At 33.5% G+C, this 23,187-nt stretch overlaps 1 protein-coding gene and 1 long non-coding RNA gene across 2 annotated transcripts in view; both read right to left on the bottom strand.

The window, feature by feature from the left end:
- LOC133183097 (uncharacterized) overlaps nucleotides 1-23,187 on the bottom strand; it is a 250,024-nt gene that overhangs the window by 207,361 nt on the left and 19,476 nt on the right. The window lies entirely within an intron of this gene.
- LOC133184035 (adhesion G protein-coupled receptor E1-like) lies at nucleotides 4,600-5,571 on the bottom strand. Its single transcript, XM_061318905.1, has one exon. It carries the CDS (start codon nucleotides 5,569-5,571, stop codon nucleotides 4,600-4,602), a length of 972 nt encoding a protein of 323 aa, XP_061174889.1.

Here is a 23,187-nt window from a genome sequence, read left to right as displayed (position 1 = left end):
AGCTCCCACACTTCCCCCTCTCATTACATATATATATATATATATATATATATATATATATATATATATATATATATATATATATATATATATATATATATATATATATATATATATATATATATATATATTATACCTTTACTGTTATTACTCCGTATAAAATTAATACCATAAAACTGTCTATTTCCCTGAGAAGATACTATTTCACTCATCTGAGGACTACTCCCTGAAAAATCGGAGCTACTTCCTGGGACTACTCATGAATATTTATTAATAATTTTAACCAATTAAAATTAACAGTGGGCGGAGCGTTCAAGGAATCTCGAGTCTGAGACGTAATGTTATTAGCAACGTAACTATGACGTCAAAACATTTCGACATGCGATGTCAAAATCATACTGGAATTCTATAGCAAAATGAAGACAAACGTAATCCTTCGAAATGTCAGTGAAATTATTTTATATTTTTTAAGGATTTTTTTCCCTCGGTATAGTCATCTTTCAATATTTTGAATCACATGCATTTCTGATTATTTGAATGAGTCTCTAGTTTAATTAATCTCCTATGATTGTTTCGGTATAATAAGACAGTTATGGAATGGGTACTCGGGAAATATCAAATTTATGGTTCCCCTCGGCAGGAAACTATTTCCTCCCTCGGGGAACCATAAATTTGCTATTTCCCTCATACCCATTCCATAACTGTATAATATATATAGAGGATATTCAATGTTTTGTAGATGAATATGGAATTTATTTCACGAGTGGGACAGGATTTTTTTTATATTTTCACGAGTGCGAAGCACTCATGCGGGGAAAACTACATTGGACAGACCGGTAACAAACTAGCTGACCGCGTAAGAGTCCATAAACAACAAATACGGAACCCTTCTGTCAGGAATACGCCATGCAGTGAACATTTTGATTCATGTGCGAATGGAAACTTTTTAATATTTCCATTTTATAAAGTTCTAGAAAATAATGAACAATTACGGAGAGCCAAGGAAGATTACTTTGTAAAATTATTTAAACCTAAATTAAATGTAAATTGAACATTATAGCTTAAAATTAGCAGTCTATTTCATCACAATGTACATATGTTCAATTCTGTACTTTTGGCGCCCTAATGACATTTACCTGCGCCAATATATAATGCTGCCTTTATGACGTCACAATAACGACGTCATAACAACCAAGTTGTATTGTTTTTATAAACTTTGTTACACTCTGAAGAGCCTCACGGCGAAAGCGCTTTGTGTAATAATTAAATGTGAACTTGTTTGTTTATCTTGGATTTTATTTTAATATATATATATATATATATATATATATATATATATATATATATATATATAATATATATATATATATATATATATATATATATATATATATATATATATATATATATATATATATATATATATATATATATATATATATATATATATATATATATATATATATATATTATCAGTGTCAATATGTCATTAGATTATTTGAGCTGAACTTACTATTAAAATCTTTTTTCCTACCTGTTATTGTATCATGCAGTCTTTCCCCTTCAAATACAACTCAAAATTTATACTCAAAATTAGCCTATTAATAAAAAGACCTATCAAAACTGTTATCAGAAATTGTATTAACTTCAAATCTCCCTTTTCTGAGATTAACTGAATTGGGAGCAGTAGACTGAGTTAGAAGCGATTTTCTAATAAAGAAAATGGATGTTATGTGATTTCAGTTTAATCGTCCGAAAGTTGAGATATAGTAAGTAAGTACTTGTTGGGAATGGCTGTGACCTTTGATTTTAAATACATTGTACATAGACAAAAATTCGAAGAAATGTAGTTGTACTAAAAAAAAATTCAAGATGGCGACTGTGACGAACCTTGTTATTATAGCATGGATTTCTTTTTCATCAATAAAGAGAAATGTTTCAAACGTTAAGTCTAGCTATATAGATGCCTGGTTCGATTATTTCTGGAGTGTTTAAGTGTGTAATACAACCCTGATATCTTGTCATCGAATGCAAGGTGATGTAGTTTAAGTCGTCCTCTAAATTTGCTAAACACGGCATCTAAGTGTTTTCTATTATTGTCTCAGCCTCATCGTTTTCGAAGAAGCCATCGTATTTCTGTAAATTGGATAGATGGGCTGTAATATTGGCACTTAATATTTGGTTGTTTTTTGGTTGTTGTTTTTTTTTTTTTTTTTTTTTTTTTTTTTTTTTTGTTTTTTGTTTTTTTTTGGTTTTGTTTTGTTTTGTTTTTGTTTTGTTTTTTTTCATTTTTTGTGTTTTTGTTTTTTGTTTAACGTCCCTTCGAGAATTTTTCACTCATACTGAGAAGCCACCACTTTCCGGTGGAGGGGCTGCAAATGTACTCTGCACTTATTGTCTTTGAGCAGTGAGGGATCTCTTTCGTGCCAGCACCTACTTCAGCACGGGGCCTCAGTTTATACGATCTCATCCGAAGGCCCGGTTTTCACGTTCTGCAGTGGGATTTGAACCCGCAACGTAAGGATCAACTCCTTACTTCGCGACTCAAGAGCAAACGCTCTAACAACTGCACCAAGCAGTCGACTGGCAATTAATAGAATATAGAGATTTTTTGAAGACTGAGTCTATAGTTTACGTATATATACCAGCTTCCAAAAGACTTCAAAGAAGATGGGTGAACATGACGAGCGAAAAGCCTATAGTGTGACAAACATGAAGGTGAAAAATTAAATCTCAATTATATCAAAATTTTCTTGGATATTTCATCTAACATTAAAATATACTTTATGTAAAATCTCTACAATTTGCAAAAGTCTCACAAAGGTTGAAATTATTTGCTTATGAAATATTGTACACACACTAAAGAGGGCAAAAAGAGTCATTTTCTCATACTATAACACCATTTTTCGATATGAGTGGGTCTTCGCTCCATTTTTTTGAAAGTTAATCCTCGAAGTTTGCATAAAAATATACATTTTTTGGTTTCCTAAAATATGGAGCAAAGACCCACTATACCTTAAAAATATACTTTTATGACATATCATTCGCATCTTTTCGAGAAATACTTGAAGTCCATTAAGTCAGGGGTCATATCAAAAACATGATTTAAATGCCACTATTCATCAGATCTTAAGTAGGCTAGTGGTTAGCGAGCTAGTCTCGAAAGAAATTGATACTCAGGATTAATTTTTATTGCTAGGGTTCGAACCCCCATGAATACCACATTATTTTTTTTAATAAAAGAATAAATTTTCCGAGAAAATTTTCCTCAGAAAAGTTTTGTTTATCACATTTTCATACATTTCAATAACGAGAACTTTACTCTAAATACTGAATTCACAAACTGAACATGATTTTTATATATTTGAAGTTATAGGCTTTCTGCACGCTATGTTCGCCCATCTCCTTAGACTTAATGTAGACATATTCTTGGCACCGAGGGCTATTGAGCAGTGAATGTTCTTTATCGTGCCAACACCTACCGTGAAATGGGATTTGTTTTAAGGTCTCTTCCGAAAACCTCGTGACTTCTAATGCCGGGCGCTTGGTGAAGACAGAGTTACTACCTATGTTTACGTCTTAGGTTTGACGCAGCGCGATGAGAATCGAACCCGGGCCTCTCAATCACGAAGCACTACAGTACCTTCCAACGTGAAACCATTTGCAAATATATCATACATTTACAAACAAGATCTTTAAATTACAATTTACCTATGGGCCTACTTTATTTGTCCGAAATCGGCGTACACAAGAAAATTTCTTAACGTAATTGACTTTAATGTTTATGACAATAAATTTATACAAATTTTCATTTCATAACATTGATATGATAAATGCTTTTTAATACAGTATTTCTTTACTTCTGCGATATGAACTGTTGAAAAATATGGGCTAAGGGTACTGTAAATCACAAATTTTCGCGAGATCGGTATTTGGTATTTCTTGGGGAGACCGAAATTTCACGAATTCAGCTGGTTACTACTTTATATAATCTATACTAATTTACATCATATTTGTCCAACAAGGACGCGATTTTCTGTTCACACCGTCAGTTTGTGACACAAGTTTTCTGAGAGTTTCTTGATACTTTTATGTTTCAAAATACCTCATTATGATATATTTAAAAAGAATTTTGGAACGGTAAATATATACCTTTTTTTTTCTTTGAAATAAATCATTCTATTTTTGTGTATCAAACTCTTAAAAATGTTTTTGTTTTAGACAAGAAAATTAAGATTGGCATAACTGAACTGAATTTGGACGTTTAACAACTTGATATAACTTTCCGTCATATCTCTAAAACAGCTAGACGATTTTCTCGCCACTCGTTCCAAACTGGTGAGGTGAACCTTCCCCGGTTTAATGAAGCAACAAAGATTATCAAAGGTTTAACAAAATAATTCCTTTTTATGAGAAAGCCAATAAGATGTTACAACATACATATAGCAACCTTTATTCAATTATTTATAGGCTGCTTAATTCTTTACTATTAGTTTACATTCACACAAAATGTTACAAAAGTACTCTATAACAGTAAATAAACACAATATATACAATATAAAGGTGCGTTTCAGCGTTTCTATTATTTGATGACCAAAACTAATAACTGCTCTCAATTTTCGACATTTTGAGTGTTTCACACGCACTACTGGGATCCGTACTTTTAGTAATCCCAGTTTTTTCCTTAAATATCTTTTTGTACATAAGAATTGTCCTCTTATTGCAAACAAAACCCAGGAATATGAAGACGCCCTGTAATGTGTTCAGGATGGAAATAATGTACGTGAAATAACTTGGCGGTAAAAGACCGTCTAAAATCTGCAAAAGCCAGACAATTCCTGTTACAGGAAATAAGCGTACACATATTAAAAAATCGTTCCTTTCGGGTTTATTGTTAGAAACTGTTGGAGAAAGTTTAATTGCATGAATTGTCTGTGAGAAGAAAAAGACATTACTGATGCAGAGAAAACCAACCGGGACTAGAAAAGTAAAAATAACGGACATTTTTCCATCCATGAAACAATTTTCCTTTCCATAACCAACATTCCCCCGAATTGAAAACATGGTAATAATATACCCTAAGACAGTTAAAAGTGGCAAGAGAAAGATATAAATACAATACTTTATAAGCAGTAAATTTTCATTGTAGATTTGCAGAGGTATTCTGGCGTGAAAAACCCGATACATATGAAAACAACAGATGTTCATACTTGTAAAAGACGAGAGCCAGAAGTAATGAAGAAGAATACCAACAACAACACATTTTGTGTTGTTTTTGTTTTCCCCGTAACTCGCCAGAGATACAATATTTATGATAAAGATAGTAGAAACAAGAACCATTATTGTTTTCCCTGGAAGTGATCTTAGTTCGCTGAAGAAGCAGTATGTGAGAAAAGTGATCAACAGACATACACACGATAATATAGAAGTTACAACGTAAAGTGTACGTAAAATTCTACTCCCCCTGTTGAAATTGGACATTAAGTCATCAACACATACTCTGATAGTTCCATTCTCCAAAACATCAGCATTTACAGCAGGTAGAGTAATATCGTAACTCTTCAAAAACATCACGTTTTGAATGCTATCAAATTCATACTCCTCTAATTTGAATTCCACTTGTTTGCATATCAGTACGTTAGTGATATGTACGGCACGATATTGTAATATATGATTCCATGATGAACCATAACTCGATTGTGAACATCGATCTTCTTCTGGTTCTAGTTCCGTTACGTTGCTGTTATTCTTTCCTAACGAAAAATATTTGTTCTTGAAATCAAACAAAATAAAGGTATCATTGCATATATATTCTAAATTAGTTTCAGTAAATCGTAATAGAAACTTTTCCGTTTTCAATCGATCAACAGATTCATTGATGAATATTGTAGAGTGAATCCACCCATGGAATTTTCCATAGTCCTTCTGAACATATTCCATACGGAAGATATTAAAAAAAAGATTTTGCGTTAGCTTTACGGTTTTCTTAATTTTGAATGGTATCAAATCCGTGATTAAATCTTGAATATTTTCCTCGGATATCTTGTACTTAGAAAATCCCTTGAAAGTTATATCCAAATTATATCGAAGATTTTTGGTAACCGAAAACAGCGGGATGCAGCTTTCTCCACGAATTAAATATTTTCCGGGAAAACATGTTATATTCCTGCAGATTCCCTGAAAAAAAAATTGTGTGTTAAGTTCAGTTATTCATATCATTATGACATTGGGTTTTCCCCATAAGAAGTAAAAAATAAATAAAAACAGATAACTTTGATTGCCTATCAAGACACCATCCCATCCTAAATATTTGCATATTGTATAACATTCTTCGCAGAAAGAATTCGATTATGAAATGACTTACAAGGAATGGGTCGTAAATTTGGTCATTTGAGCACATCCGACCAAGCAGCGCCTCAAAATCCATGTCTTTATAATCACCACTGACGGAAAACAAACTGCGTAGCAAGGGATACCAAACAAGGGAATTTGATACCAAATTCTCTTCTTCTGCTTTAGTTCCACCCCCTACCCCGCGATTCACAGACAATCCGATGCCATTGCATAATGCACAATAGAGATTCTTGTAGGGGGCATAAAAGTACACCTTTGGAAAAAAATCGCAAACATTTCCATAACCAGAGGTAACTGCACACTTATCAATTGTTATCTCCACGGCTCTATAAGGGTTGCACATAGCACAATAAACGTTTTTATATATACCCCCTCCAAACTGATCAGGCGCTACCCAATCATGTTTCCGTCTGTATGGAAGATCCTCGCATGCCCACCTTACATCTGAGTCTATAATTGGCCAGTGTCCCGTTTTGTTGCATTTCTCTATTACATCAGGCGTGAGTTTGTCACATTTTAGACTGTCTGTTGCTGGATAAAGCGTCAAATTGCAATCAGCTTCTCGTAAAGATTTGAAAAAATTACTATAAAGCAAGAAGTTTGTGTGTTCAATATATGAAAAACAGTGTGACTTCATCGTCCATGGTTTGTATTTTTTTTCTCTTAGAGAAACACTACACAGTAAACAGTACATATTTAGATATGGAATGCCTGTCGATAAATCCGTGACTGGGTGAATAGAAAATACGTCCCCGGGTGGTTTCCTACACCTCTGACCTATAAATTCAGGAAAACGATCTAGACCATAACACCCATTTGTCACTAAACTTTCGTTAAATGTTTTATTTGGTTCAGATTTTGAGAATATTTTTTCTTTTAGGCAAGTTGTAGGATACATTAAAAACAGATCTTTACAGCATGCAGTTCTTTCTTCAAAGAAAATGCATTTTGCATCACATGAGCAGTTAGAACGGAAATTGAACTTTGCTGGAATTCCATATTCCCCACACATTCCCGATTCAAAGTCCATTGAATACGACTTATGCACAAGATTTGTTAAATCACTATAATTGTGTTTCATCAAAACTAGATCACGTGATTGATTAATCATCTTTATTTCTCCGGACTGTTCAAAAACATTTTGTTTAATAAAAAGGAAATATTCGTCTGAAAATTCCTGCACATCAACGTAAAAGTAAAATATAGGTACAGAGGATTCGTTACGAAATAAAAGCTCAGTATGCATGTCCAAGCTTACATCGACGAAGGGAAAGTTTGATAAATTTGGCCGGTTACACAAATAGCAAAATAAGTTCTTATATGGCAATGTTCCAGAGTTGTCACGATAATATAAACATGCGTTATTTACTGTAAGGTTAAATGTATCCCACATTCCACTTACATTGCACCGAGATATTGTGTTGATAGCAGTGAATGTTGGATTACACATTTTACAAAACATATTTTTGAACAATGTATCATTATTAAAATAATCGGCATCACATGCATATTCAACAATCTGGATGTAACGTTTCCATGTCCCTGTTTTATTACAAGAATTAAAAAAATGGCCGTTTTCTTTGTAACAATTGTAAGAGAGATTTTCATTTGGAGGATATGACTGTAACACACAATTACGCGTGATAGCATTTTTGATGACGTCATCAAAGGTTGAAATAAAATTGATATCCAGAAATTGATCACAAACTATATCAATAGGCCAGGTAAAAAAATTAAAGTCATCGTTGCAAATCGCACAAAACCGATTGTAGTACGTTCGAGAAGTATTGTAACTTGTAACTGGTGGGTATTTCAGTTTATCGACGTCATCCGTGACGTTTTCGCATCTTTTGAGAATATTACTATTTGTGTTGTGTGGACAAGAGTCAATCATTAAATATGATGTTCTTTGTTTTCTTTCAAAGTAGTTTGATGAGGCATTAACGATCGTGACATTCTTACAGGTAGGCACTGGAGGAGAGAAGAACACATCGGGACAACAATCACCTCTAATGAAACACTCCTGATCGCAAAAACATGGCGGACAACGTGGGTATAGTGCTGAATCCTTCACCTCCCACGGAAATAGAGTTTTATTTAAGTAACAAAAATGTTCAGTTCCACACAGCGTTAAAATTTGCTCAAGTAACTTAGGGACTTCTATATTCTCCGTCCTCATGAATGGTTGAAAAACTACATATAGAAATATAATGTAGAAGATAAACCCCTGCATCATTGGTAGTTTTTTTTTTTTTTTTACGTCGGCAACTTTTGATTTATAACGCCTCTACTGGTGAAGAGATTATACTGGATATAATTCATGACAATATTGTAAATTGTGAGTATCTCATCAAGTATTTATCCATAAATCTCTTCCAATCAATAGGTTATAAATGTTTGAATAGTATCTGGCTTAGTATTTAATCATCATTTAATCATGATGTGAACAGACTTCTATTAAACAATGCAGGTCTAAGCTACTAGCAACCTGTGCTGGATTTTTTCCTGATGAAAGTTTTACATTCAAGAATAAAAACTAGTATATTTCTATCAGTTATTCAATTTTCCTTACTTTTATCACTTTGAACTAAAGGATTTCTGCGAAGAGGTCGTTTTGTTCATTTTCCAATAAATTTGATATCAACTTGAGTTATAGAATTACTTTTTTACTGTACGCATCATTATGATGTTCCTTCAGTATTTAAATCAATACAAATAAATAACAAGTTAAATTGATACAAAGCATCAAATCGGCCGCAAAAATATATTTATCATTTTGAAGTATTTCCAATAGAAAGAGTAAAAAATCCAAGTAGAAAAAAATATATATTTGCTACATTTTTACAATTGCTTTACTTTTCTGTGCAAATTTTCCTTTTACACTTAATAATTTTCAGTGATCGATTGTTATATAACTATCCAAAGATATGAAAATCGGACTGAAATAAAGGATAGGAATGTATTGTCATGAAATTATTTGATTGAAGTACAATGCGACAAATATCTAAAGAACTACCACGCTAATTATGAATACATGTCTGAATGCTGACAAAAAGGACGTACCAACTTCACGTGCATGCTGATACCCTGGATCTTTGTTACTTCGACTGTTTTCCTCGACTGTCGGTCCAGGAACTGTTAAAATAGACTGCTAAAAAAGACTGTTGCCCGCTGACGTCAAATGACGCTAAACTGGGTTATTTTTTCTTCATTCGGCTTCATTCGCGGCCTACGGCCTTGGGCAACAGCTTGCACTCCGGTCCAACAGATCGACTGTTTCCCTCTACCCCAGTCAACAACTGTATATGTAAAGTGCAGGAAAAAAATCATTGTGTCACTTGCAACTGCAGTGTATTCAAAATAAAATTCAGTTCTTATTCCAATTTATTTTAGGCACTGTAATTTATATCCGGAACTCAAAACGTTTTGTTTTTAGATCTTAAGCACGCCTATATTGGGAACCAGTTCGTGAAACAACTTTCTGTAAATTCATCAAATTAATAAGTATCTGACGAGAAATGAAAAACAAACTGAAACATATAACAACAATTACTTAGACTTAGTATTAAGCTTAATTATGTTATCAATAAGAATTTATTCCATCGAAGCAATGACAAAAAACGTCTCTTTTCCCATGTGCACATTGTAACACAACCACAAATAGATCGACCACTACTGTGGCCGATAAGGAAAATGACAATATTATAAACTAACACTCTTCCAAAAGAATTATTTTATTATTTTATGATTTAAATTCGGCTTCTTTTCCTCGTATGACTTTAAAGAAATATTTCAATCAAGTGCTCCTATTGAAAAAAAATACAACCAAAAAAAAAAACTGGTTTCAGTTGAAAAAAGAAAAATGTTCATGTTGTGTTCATATATAACAAAATTATATTAAATTAAGTACAAATTGAAAGCAAAACTAAAGTAAAAAAAAGTTCAAAAGTCATGGAAGAACAAAACAAATGAAAACAAAAACATCTAGCACTACCACTACGCTACTAAAACTTATTTATTTAAACTTTATTATTTTGAATTCTGAAGTTAAAAACTAATAAATATGAAATGAATCCGGACCACCGCGAGGCACATCCAATCAGTTATAATAGTAAAATCGATAAAAATTCATCAACTGACAATGATTGGTGATCCCTGGGCTTACAGTTTGTAAGCTACCGACCAGACACGATTTGTAATTCATTATTCACCATAAAATTTATTAATGATTGAAACATAGTCAGATAAACCTGTACGGCGGGTAAAGTCGGCATTTGTTGGAGCTGTACTGTTGTTAGGGATGAATATGTCCTCTCTGTTTTAAGTTGATAGTCTGTATCAACTATTTAGGAAATCGTCGTGAATTTGACAACTGTAGTACTAGTATTTCATGAAAATGAACCTCAACGTTATAAAGTCTGTTTGGAGAATTTTATATTGAAGGATGTTTTAAGTTAAATTTAGCATATAAAAAAAAATGATATTTTCGATTAAATATACGTATTTATCAACGTTTTCATCGTCATAATTTGATAATTAATATTCTTGGCACAAAGCTGCCTTAATTAGATCTACTACTGTCTGGCTAGTCGACTGTAAGATAACTGTACAGCGGAGTCAGCCTCCTGAACACATTGAAGTATATGCCTAAAATGTACGGAATGCCTCCATTTCAATTGATTGTTGTAATATGATTAAAACAGACTTAATGCATTCATTTTTTTTAATTTAAACTAAATGGCAAAAGACACAATTTATTGGCATCGGAAGATAATTTTAATTTTTCTTATCCTTTTGCAACAATGTTGGAGGCGATATAGTAACGCACTTGTGTGTGTGGTGGTTGGGTGGGTGTTTGAGTTTGAGAGCACGGAAGTTGGTGGTCGATGTGCTTTTTTGCGAGGGATGCTTTGCTTTGCGGTGCCCTTGTTTTGTTTTCTTTTACTAAAGGGGGGAGAGGGCAATGGGAATAAAGTTTTCTAGAAAAAAAATGATAGAAAACGGGGGAAGAGGTTGACAAGAAATTTAAGAAAGGATGTACGTAGCCAACCCAACCCCCTTCCCCCTTTTCTATGCAATATGCTTGGAAATTCGACATTTACTGACATGTACGTGTAGGTTCAAAAATTTAAATGGACACCAAGAAATCTTTTTGTCTCCTAGTTAATTGCTGATGCAGTGTGATTCAGAGAACTGAGATGCCTCGACACATCTTACATTGCTAGAAACCAAGAGTAATTTAATATAATAAAACTACTTTAAGTTTAGTATGCATGCATGTACTCCATAAATTAAATCGTTTGACATGTCAAACCTGAAGAGGGTATAATTAAAATGCCGTTTGAGAATTCAACTCACGAGGGTCGTCCGGTAAAAATCGTGGACAAGTTGTCTAGAGTGAAAAATAATCATCAGAGCGTTCTAAAATTTTCACCACCTTTAGTACATTTTTCATCAATATACCCATCAAAATTTCATAAGGTTATATACTCAAACAAACAAAATATGAGATTTCATATTGTGTGGTATCGTCTTACGGCGCACGGATCGATGATAACGTCAAAGTGTCTAAAGCAGCGTCAAGTTTCTTCTTTACTAAAAAAAAAAAATAGGATAAGACCCACTTAAATTCGGGATTTTCATTGATGCACATACTCGAGTTTCCCTTTTTTTCTTTCATAAACAGTCGAGGAATCAATATCGCACACACATGGGACCTTCTGATGATTTATTAGAAAGTTATGGACAGTACTCTCACTATCATTCAACTAAATAGGCAATCACAATCTTATATCGACGGTATTCAGTGACGGTCTTCAGTGACAGCGTCTTTCGTTATTGCCAGTAGCTGTTTGTCTTTATGTTTTGGTTTACCTGGGGACTCGATCAAAAAGCTTCCGCTTAGAACTTGTATACTAAATAATTAGTGATATTTTTATGTATTTTTTTCTTCTGTGGTCAGTAAAGGTCTCTAAGGGCGTCAATATTTCATCCAAATCAAACTGAACTGCCCCCCAGTGCCATAACGTCGTCAAACGTCGGCATTTTTTCTTGTGCTGACCACTTTCTCAATTCAAATGCAAGTGAAACTGTCAAAAATTAAGCAAATGCCTTGAAATTTTCAAAATGATGACATAATAGATAGTGGATTAAAAATATGATAATTTCTACCCCAACCATATCTATGTAATACTTTTATTTCGAAATAATATTCGCGTATTCTCCTATAAAACCTGCATTTTTTTATCTTGCGCCGTACGTTCGACCGTATCCTGTACACATTCAAGTATAATATTTTTTTTTATTTTTGTGTACATTTTATATAGAAAAAATTTAAGATGAAATTAAATATGATAAGGAAACATTTGCTGGAAATTTCAGCTTAGTGCGTCCATTATTTTTCGATAAAAACGCTCTAGTCGCCCGCGTTAGAGCGTTTGCTCTAGAGTCGCGGTGTAAGTAGTTGATTTTTACGTTGCGGGTTCGAATCCACTGTGGGATCGGTCCTTCGGTAAGATCGTATAAACCGATGTCCCGTGTCGCATTAGGTGTTGGCACGAAAAAGATCCCTCACTGCTCAATGGCCATGAGTGCCGATTTGCAGCCCTCCATCGGCAAGTGGTGGCGCGTCTCCATATGAATGGAAATTGTCGAGAGGGGCGTTAAAACAAAAAAAACAAACAAATAAAAACGCCTTGTTCATGATTTTACCGGACAACCCTCGTACACAAGTGCAAAATTGAGGACGCATTTTATGTATAGAATTTTTTTTACTTTGACGTCTCAAACATGCTTAGAGGAATGCTATATGCCAAGAAAATACAACCTTGTCTAGGACAAGGGAAGTTTTTCCGGACTACTTATTAATTAATACACCAAGTAAATGTTGGAGAAAGTAGGTGTTGCAAAAAGCCGGGGTAGGGTTTTCCCTACAGGAAATCCCGACTGCTGTACTTAAGAAGACTTTTTGTTTTACAAAAATTCACATCCTTGCAACAAGATTTGGAAGGGACAGATCTTTAAGTTAAATAAAAGAAACAAAATGCATATGTATGAGCACCAGTTTTGGTACTTATTGTTATTTTGTCACATTATTTATTCGAATAGGTGATATCACCTATTCGAATAAGTGATATCACCTATTCGAATCGGTGTTAGCACTTACTGAATAGATGGTATCACCTTTTCGAATAGGTGATATCGTCTATTCAGATATTGTTATCACTTAATGGCAGTAAATACCAAAACGGCCCCTCATAGAATACTGCATAGACAGCACAAAAAAGTCAACAATATTGTGTAGTTAATTGTGTACATGTAGATTTCTGCGTTAATATATGTAGGGTGGGATTTAGATTCGTGTACAGTACACTAGTGTACATGTACATGATATGTAAAAGATAAATACTATTTGAAGTGTGTTGTCGGGGAAGGAAATTAAAAGTAAGGATTTTAACAGATTAAAAATATATTTCTGGTCTTCTGCACGGTGCCTTAAAGATATAATAGGAAACAGTGCAGAAAAATAGTCTTAATATGGTAAAATATCTAGTCCTTTCCTTCCTCAACAATACAGTAATACTTCAAATATTAGTGCAGCAACAATCGAGATCCATGTTCTTTTGCATTATTTCTCAGCATGAACTATAACAACCTGTCAAAAATGAATACTACATTATCCAGTATGGTAAATAAGTCGATTTCAGACCAACGCCTTTCAGACAACTTTGCGACAACGCTTCTGCCTTATACTGCCATTTTATTGTTCTTTTGTGCAGTAGGAGCAGTAGCCAACATTCTTGTTATCGTCATATATTCAACAAAAATCAAAGACGTTAATGGACAACGTTACTTCATACGTTTCCTCGCTCTGGTGGACCTCATGAGTTGTATCATCTATGGAGTATTCGGATATCTCTCAGCTAATAAGAGGTTTACATATCCAAGTGTAACGCTATGCTACATGGTTGTATTTTTGTTAGTCTTGGTTCAAGTGATGTCCACCAATACCATTGTATTGATAGCTTCTCAGAGATATATAATGGTATGTCGCCCACATGGAAAACTGATGACACTCTTTCATAAAAGGGTGGCCCTGATTGCCATCCTATTTCTATCTGTGTCAGGATCTCTCTCAATTTTTGGAATCCCTCTAAAGGAAAAGAAACAGTGTGTTCTAAAGGGAGAAGCTGCATTGTATTTTTCCATTATTTTTCTCCTTTACACATTGTCAGTGATCCTGGCTACAATTGTTTTATACACACTGGTTATACTCCGAGTCAGAAAGCTTTCAAAGAAATTCAGCAAAAGTCCAAACATTAATAACAACAACTTGACTGGACGTATACTAAAATTCTTTCACTGTTTCAGTGGTGGGAAAACATTGGAAGATAGTGATTTCAATGAAGATTCCAAAAACAATGGAGACATAAAAGATCTTCAATCACAAAAGAGCTACCATTGTCGAAACAAATCCCCTCCTCTTGAGGCACCGGAAACCATTCCCTCAGAGGAAAGTCATGATATGGGCGGTACTGAGGAAAAAGAGAATGTTGTTGCATGTGCTAAGAGGTCTGTCATTGCTTTAGCCGAAATGAATGAAAATTCTTCAGGAAATACGAAGAATACAACCTTTCGGCCTGAGTATTTGATTACAAAAATGTTTATGGTTATCATCATTGTGCATACATTTACATGGCATATCCAAATTGGTGCTACATTCATTCCACAAAAAAGAGCTTTGATCGAAGGAACAAGTGATATCGTAAAATCCAATTTCTTATTTTTAGCTAAAGTAGCTTTATTGTTCGGCTCTGTTGCAAATCCGATTATTTATAGTTACTTTGACAAACGATTTAGGGAAAACATTAAAAAGAACGTGTGTCTGAATTAATAAAACTGGACAAAATTATACCATATTAGGCCTGTATATCTTTTATACATGGACATTGACCGCACTATACTATATACAGTGTTGTGGGTTGTAGTGAAACGCCCTCTTGCATGTGAGAGATTTTGACATTTAATACACCAGGTGAGCAATATTGTTGTACATCAGCTATTGTAAAATAAAATATGTAATATTTGATTACGTTACTTATTAATAAATAAACTGCTGTAGGTAATATGTGTTTTATTTTGTTAATATCTTTGCCATATAGTGAGACTTGCCCCGTAGTGAGACTTCCCCCGGAAGATTGGCTATATAGTGAGTCTTCCCCTATAACCATCAATACAGATGCTTCCTCTGAGTGCCTTATTTTGGAATTTATTTATTTTTTTGATCTATATATTTGTATCGGAATCCTTTTTATTTTAAATGTCAATTTATATCAGATGACTTTGCCACCTATTGTCCTTTCTGACAGATTTTATTTTATCAAATACACTCTGCAATATGACTACTTTCCAGAAGAAAAAAATTTACTGAACCAAAACAAAAATATTTTAACCTTAATTTTTCCTTATGTAAGTCATTTTAGGAGATTTGCCTTTATATTATATAAGTGTTGTATCTTGAAGATGAAATGGATAATTGTGTTCAATAACAATGTATGCGCTGAATGGTTGTTTTCCCGAGCCTGTAATGCGTCAAAGGATTGAGCTTAATTTTAGATGGAATTCTAAATGTGGTACTTGTGCGTTTGCCTTTAACTGTAAAATTTGACCAAGTAGCCAATAGTTCTCATGAAGGGTGATGAAGAGATGTCCGTGATCGTAGGCTGTGTGATGTCATGGTATAAAGGACACAGTGATAATGACAAGATATGCACCATGATACAATCCTCACCTGAGGTTAACTCTGATTTTATTGCTGACCCTCGACATGACCTTGACCCAAAAGATAGATAAATGATTATAACTGATATACTTTGCACAACTGCACAAAAAAACGAAAGCATACACCCCAGAGAATTCATTAAACCACAATGAAGATTCAGATGGAGGGGCAGTGCTTTCCACCTTTCTATATATGAATGGATGATTGGATCCTGCATCCTGCACCTGTTATAAAATCAACAAGGTTGTTGATATTTTTCTAACTTCGACAAACAATACAATGCAAGCTACCAGACATATACCACCTACACTTAGTGAAACTAGTGTTATGACATCTGAGTCACTTGGCCATTCATCTGAAACATGTATGACACCATCCACGAAAAGTTGCGCTAAAGTTTTAAACATCTTCTGATCATGTTTAACAGCTTTTGCAATATTCTTTAGACTTAAATGCCCTTTTTGGTTGTTTGCCAAAACTGTGTTTATGGAATGATTATAAAATTTAAATTTTGGAATTGACATATTTATGGGTGATGAAGAGAATCTATCTCCAAAAATATGATTTCATTTTGATTCATCAAAAAATTCTTGTAACAAGGTTAGATTTACAAGATGGATTATTGAATAATTTCAAGCTGAATATATTAGCAGTTCACTAGTCATGAAGCAGAGAATAATGTCTTTCTCGTTATGAACATCTACACAAAATGCAAATCCCTCCAAAACTTTCTTTTCTTTGGGACAGTCAAGGGCATTTGTGAGTGTATTGTACAATAACACAGAAGTAGATGCAATTTCAATAATGTTAGGTTAAAGTAAAGTTTGAATGAATCTGAAAATACACAATTCCATGAGGACAGACAATACGTTTCTCAATGATATATAATTTTTTTTTCTAAAATATTGACATTGAAGTACTAATAGCTAAACATGTTTACTTACAAACATATTGAGGTACCTTTACCAGGCATTTGTTCAAGGTCTAAGAGTATTGTGTTTCCTATATAATCCTTTTGGAAGTAACTTAATTCATGTAATTTGCCAAAATCAAATTTTTAAGCGTTTTGAATTTTTAAAGACAATTAGAAACAAGTTTAGAAATCACAAGGAAATGACTATTTTGAATATTTTTTATACATTACGAAGAGATACAAAACGGCTTTTTGAGGAACGTATCATCTGACCTTAACTTGTTAAATATTATATGAAAAAATGCCGTAGTGTAATCTGGCACTGTTATGGGAGTTAAAGCCAAATTTGTATTACACAACACTGTGGATCCTTGAACACAATTTACTACATCTTTTGACCCTGAAGACACAAATTGATCATGATGATCTGATATTGCAAAATAATCTAGAAGTGATAAAAGTTGTGTAGTCTGCATTTTTGAAGTTAACATTTTCTGATGTTGGCATTGGGAGACTTATGATTTTATACAACTGAAAGGGTCTTCTGTGGAACGAAATAGTAAACTTAATGGTATTGAATAAGATGAAAATCCTCATAGGTTTTTCTTAACTTGTGTTTAATCCGAGAAATAATTTTACTCAAGAACTGCTTCGGAATGAAAAATGGACTTATTTTCCCTTCTAAGAAACTTTGAACTGTATTTTCAAGTTTTTGTCATATTGTTTTCTTAGCATAATAGCTATAATTGCTTTGTTTACTTGATTTATCAAAATTTCCGACACATTGGCAAAAAAGTGTTCAAGGACATACAATTTGTGATTGAATGCCAAAGCAACCTTTGAAATAAACTTGGCATTTACTTTAATACCTTTGACTAAATTATTCGTTCTCCCATCCGTTAATGAAATAATTAATGACAAATGAGCGCCAGGTTACTCTAAAGCTATTTCAAGATTAACATCATCTATGGTTGCAGTGCCAAAAATACTTTTAGATAAAATATCTAATGAATGGTTTGTTTGTTGTTTAACGTCCCTCTCGAGAATCTTTCACTCATATGGAGACGCCACCACTTGCCAGAAGAAGACTGCAAAATTATACCTATACTCGGCACTCAGGGCCATTGAGCAGTGAGGGATATTTTTCGTCCCAACACTTACTGCGACAAGGGGAACTCGGTTTATACGGTCTCATCCGAAGGACCGGTCTCCACGTCCCGCAGTGGAGTCGAATTCGCGACGTAAGGATCAACACCTTACTCCGCGACTCTTAGAGCAGACGCTACAACCACTGCGCCACGCGGTCGACTCTAATGAATCGTAATAAAGCTCTGACTTGTCTTTGACTTCGAATAATTTTAGTCTGTGGGACCGTTGTTCTGATTGATTGTATAGTTTCATTAAAATGAAGTAAAGTTTCCTCATGTAAACCATGGATGAAGTTAGCCATATTGTTTAATAATGAACATGAGGTTCCTACATTATGGTGTAACAACCAGAAACCTTGTGTAAATGAAAACGACTTGGCAGTTTAACATGAAAAGTGTATAGCCAGTATTCCCTTGCCAATATAATCTTTGATTTTAAAAACTACACTTTATCTAATTATTCGAACAATGTTGTCTTGATTTTCCATAGGACTTGCTTTGGTGATTCCTGCACAAAACTGCTAAAACTGCAGTGAGGTTGAACATGTAATGTTGAATTCCGAAATTTCCTACAAAGACATACTAGTAAATGGTAAAAAGACTCTTACAGATGCGGTGAAGATGTTGTGAAACTTGAACCGATCGTTATTCAAAGTTTTTAGCACAAATTAACTGCTGATAACTATAAATGGGTTGCCAACATCAAATCAATAATTTTTTATTCCATTGTAAACTTTTCTTATATGTTAAATGTATGTGTTAACTATAATACAAATTGATTAAGTGGCTAGCCATTGAAAGAATTCAATACACAAGTCTGCCAATTTTATTGTCTTATCTTTGTTCACATTTTTGACAATGACTATTTTTCTTTGACCACACACAAAAAACTAAAATATTAAAACTATATACCTTTTTAATTTCCATAAACCCAATATGCAGTACACAGTTGTTTTGGCATATATTGTCTCCTCAATACTTAAGTACAATTTAAGTTTTTTTGCATATTTAATAAGTATTGAGCTTAGTCTTAAAATTATTAAATGTTTTAATAGTTTCTTTTAAAACAAGTTTTCCGTACAGTGCCAATTTTTTGTACTTCCGGTTTATGACTTTCGTGTCATAAGATTTGAAGTAAAACTTAGACATAAGCAAAATGATCAACTTCAAAACAATTAAGACAAACACTGAAAACAGTAGACTTGATGTCTTTATTACAGTAGTTGTTGATGTAAAAAGGAAAATTTTAGCGAATTTTAATCTTGTTTGTGCAGTTGTCGATCCTAAATGCCATCGATCAAGATATGAAGTCTAATTCTATATGTGCCTTCAAAAAAAAGATACCGAGAAAACCGAATCTTGAATATTTTGCATATGCCCTTAGATCTATATTTTTAAAAAATCAACATACTTCCTATTTCTTAAAATCTTTGAACACCGTTGTTTCTTGCACGTCATCTGAATAAGTGTCTCTTTGTCACCGTTTCCTCCCTCTCAGGTCAACAACATTTTTCACTTCTTTCCAGGCATGTTTTGGTGTCTGTGAAATACCCATCTGATTTTCGACATCCCAGAAACCGTGGAAATTTCTGGGTGAAGTTTAATTTAACAAATCCTTCTTGTCTATCAGAAAGTAATCGTGTAGGCTGTAATAAGATTCTCGTATTAAAAAAAACAACCGAGATAAAACATTTATATTATGCAAGTTTTGGGCCATCTTTAAAAAAAAAATTGCTTGTTTGCCCTCTCCCGACCGACTGATTAAAATGATCCGATTCAAAACTTTTTTGAACCTCCAGTAAACGATATTTTTTTAATTGAATGTTGAAAACTTCTAAAAAATATTGTTCCCTATCTACCTACCCATTTTTTGCGAGGGCAAGCAAACCTTTTTGAAGTATGGCCTTGTCCCAATTACATATCAGTACATTTGATTAATCACAATTACATATGACAAACAGTATTTAATCGTTTAAAAGATTAATTGAATAAAAGCAAAAAGTAAGATTATTTGCTTTGTTCATATGGGAAATTTGCTGTTGCCATGGTGATAAGTTTTTTGTACAATATTCTTTGGTTTGCAAAGCAGTCTCAGATATTTTTTCTTTCTTCAATTCTTATATTTGATACTTAAAGATAACAATTTATATGATTTATAATTTCAATATGTTGCAATATTTTACTCTCTTTATTATATCACGCTCAACCACCGAAATACTTCTATGTAATGCATTTGGAAAACATTTTAAATAATTATCTTTACAATAACAAAAAAAATTAATAAAAATTCTATTATATTAACAATCAATTTCAAACCCTAAATATAGGCGATTTTTTTGTCGATCTCAAATAAAAATTGACCAGTTGCTAGGGAAATTTTATTAGCCATGTTTCGGGTCAAGTGTAGTATACGGTATTGTAGTTCCTGCGGATTTTCATTTTTAACAGAATGAGTAAATAGTCCTCGTATCTACCCTATTAAAGTAATGAATATTTATTGTAGTTACATATTTATTCATAACATTTACATAATATACATATTCATTAAGTTTTGAATTAACAATAAATATTGGGAAACAGGTCGACAGGTCAGCAGGTCGACAGGTAAGCAGGTCGACAGGTCAGCAGGTGGACATGTATAGATATTCACCGCAGATATTCACTTAAACTTGACCCGTTCCAACTTGTTAAATTTCGTTATTTAAATTCTTCCTATGGTTTCAAAGTTATTTAGATTAAAGGATATCGCATATCCTAAATCAAATTAATTTAAGTTGATATATTAATATACAACTGAAAGTTTAAATAAATTTTTACCAAAATACCACTATTTCATTTGCATACTTGCTGGCTATGTCTACATGTACACTTTTAAATCTAATAAAATTACATTGACCTGCTGATTTGTCGACCTGCTGACATGTCCACCTGCTTACTTGTCGACCTGTACACCTGTTTATTAGCTAATATGCTTACCTGTAGACCTGCTGACCTGTCGAGCTGCTAACCTGTCGACCTCCTGACCTGTCGACCCGCTGACTTGTTGACCTGTGCACATTTATTCACTAACCTGCTGACCTGTCGACTTGCTGAACTGTCGACCTGTTTACCTGTCGACCCGTTGACTTGTTGACCTGTGCACATTTATTCACTAACCTGCTTACCTGTCGACCTGCTTACCTTTTGACCTGCTTACCTTTCGACCTGCTGACTTGTCGACATGTTTACCTGTTGACCCGCTGACATGTTGGCCTGTACACGTTTACTTACTAACCTGCTTACCTGTCGACCTGTACACATGCTCATTTGCTAACTTGCTTATCTGTCGATCTGTCAACCTGTACACGTTTATTTACTAACCTGCTTACCTGTCGACCTGCTTACCTGTCGACCTGTACACATGCTCATTTGCTAACTTGCTTGTCTGTCGATCTGTCAACCTGTACACGTTTATGCTAACCTGCTGACCTGTCGACCTACTGACCTGTCTATTGTACACAAATTCATTAGCTTGCCTGCAATTCCCTCGACCTGTTGTTTAAACTTTCAATAAAAGTTACTGCTTATCTCATTGATTTAATTTATTGTTTTAGTTAATGCAAATTAATATTCAAATAATTTTAAAAATGAATACAAATTAATGTCACATTTTAAAATAAATGCGCCATGTTCTCCGGAACTACTTAAACGTATAGTATACTTGGGCCCATGTTTCCATAGTAACCACGGCCAAATTTTTTCATTATGCATACATGATTCAAAGTGCAACAGAAACCTATGTGTGGAAAATCATCGAATTATGAGAACCCTCGTGATTCACCTTCTGTCTGATTTGTACAGACATCTGTACTTAAGAAATGAATTTGGTACAATATAGTAAGCCCATGGGAAGTCATCACAAATGCACCAGGTTTTGATTATGCTCAATTCTACTACTAACAGTTATTGCCGAGATCAAAGAAATCCTGCGGGCATTATTCTCTAATAAATTACGAACGTCATTAAAAAATTATCAGATCAGAATCACATATCAAACCTGTACAGTTTAAATGAATATTTCACATTAGAATATAGCACTTATTAAGAACATCGATGTGTCGTCTTCTATGGCATGTCAAAGGTTGCAATATTCGATCTTTTCCATTTGTATTGTATAACTTTCAATTGGTATTGTAAACTTCTTCATTTTATTCTAAAATTCTTCATTTGCATTGTAAAATTTTTATTTGTATTCTATATTTTAATGTCACCTGAGTTTACTGGTGTTAGGGCGGGGCTCTAATGATTATATAGTGAAAATGCTAATTCTTTGAAAATCTTCTCCTCTGCTCCAGGGTATTAAGCCAATGAACTGAGTACATAGTTATGATGAAGAAGAGTGCCTCTTCAAAAGTTGTGAATTTCATGGCCCAGGGTCAGGAGTTCTGGTGCTTTGGTGGGGCTCTATTGATTAATTAGCAAAAATGCATTTATACTTTGAAAATCTTCTCCTCTGCCTCTGAGTACTAAGCAAACAAACTGAATACAATGATATCAATGTAAATGTATTTAAAAATATTTTAAGTAAATGTGCCTTTTCTTTTCTCCTTGGTATCTAGGAGGCAAACAGAGTACTCAATTGTATTAAGTGAAGCAAATGAGAGTTACACCCCTTAGCTAGATTGTGTTAATCAAGAAATCCTTGTATATAATTTAATTAAAAGGTTATTTACTTGATTGAGAATACAAGAAAGAATGTTATATAAATAGAAAAAAATAAAAATGAATGTTTGTTTAAATGAGCAAAGCATGCTCAAATTGCCTGGAAAGCAATATGAAAAATTCACATAAAATTTATTTATATACTTAGCAAAAATGTACATGATATGATCACACTGAGGTGATCTGTTTGACTGTGGATGAATTATTATCAGGTGAAGTCAAGGTTGAGATGATCTGTTATCGCAAAATAATCTGGAAGTGATAAAAGTTGTGTAGCTTGCATTTTTGAA

This window comes from Saccostrea echinata, unplaced genomic scaffold, assembly GCF_033153115.1.
Source record: "Saccostrea echinata isolate AGI-Se365-2 ecotype Australia unplaced genomic scaffold, CSIRO_AGI_Sech_v1 ptg000009l, whole genome shotgun sequence".
Classification (NCBI taxonomy): Eukaryota; Metazoa; Mollusca; class Bivalvia; order Ostreida; family Ostreidae; genus Saccostrea; species Saccostrea echinata.
The sequence above is the reverse complement of the archived record's forward strand: the minus strand, read 5'-3'. Positions and strand labels throughout refer to the sequence as shown.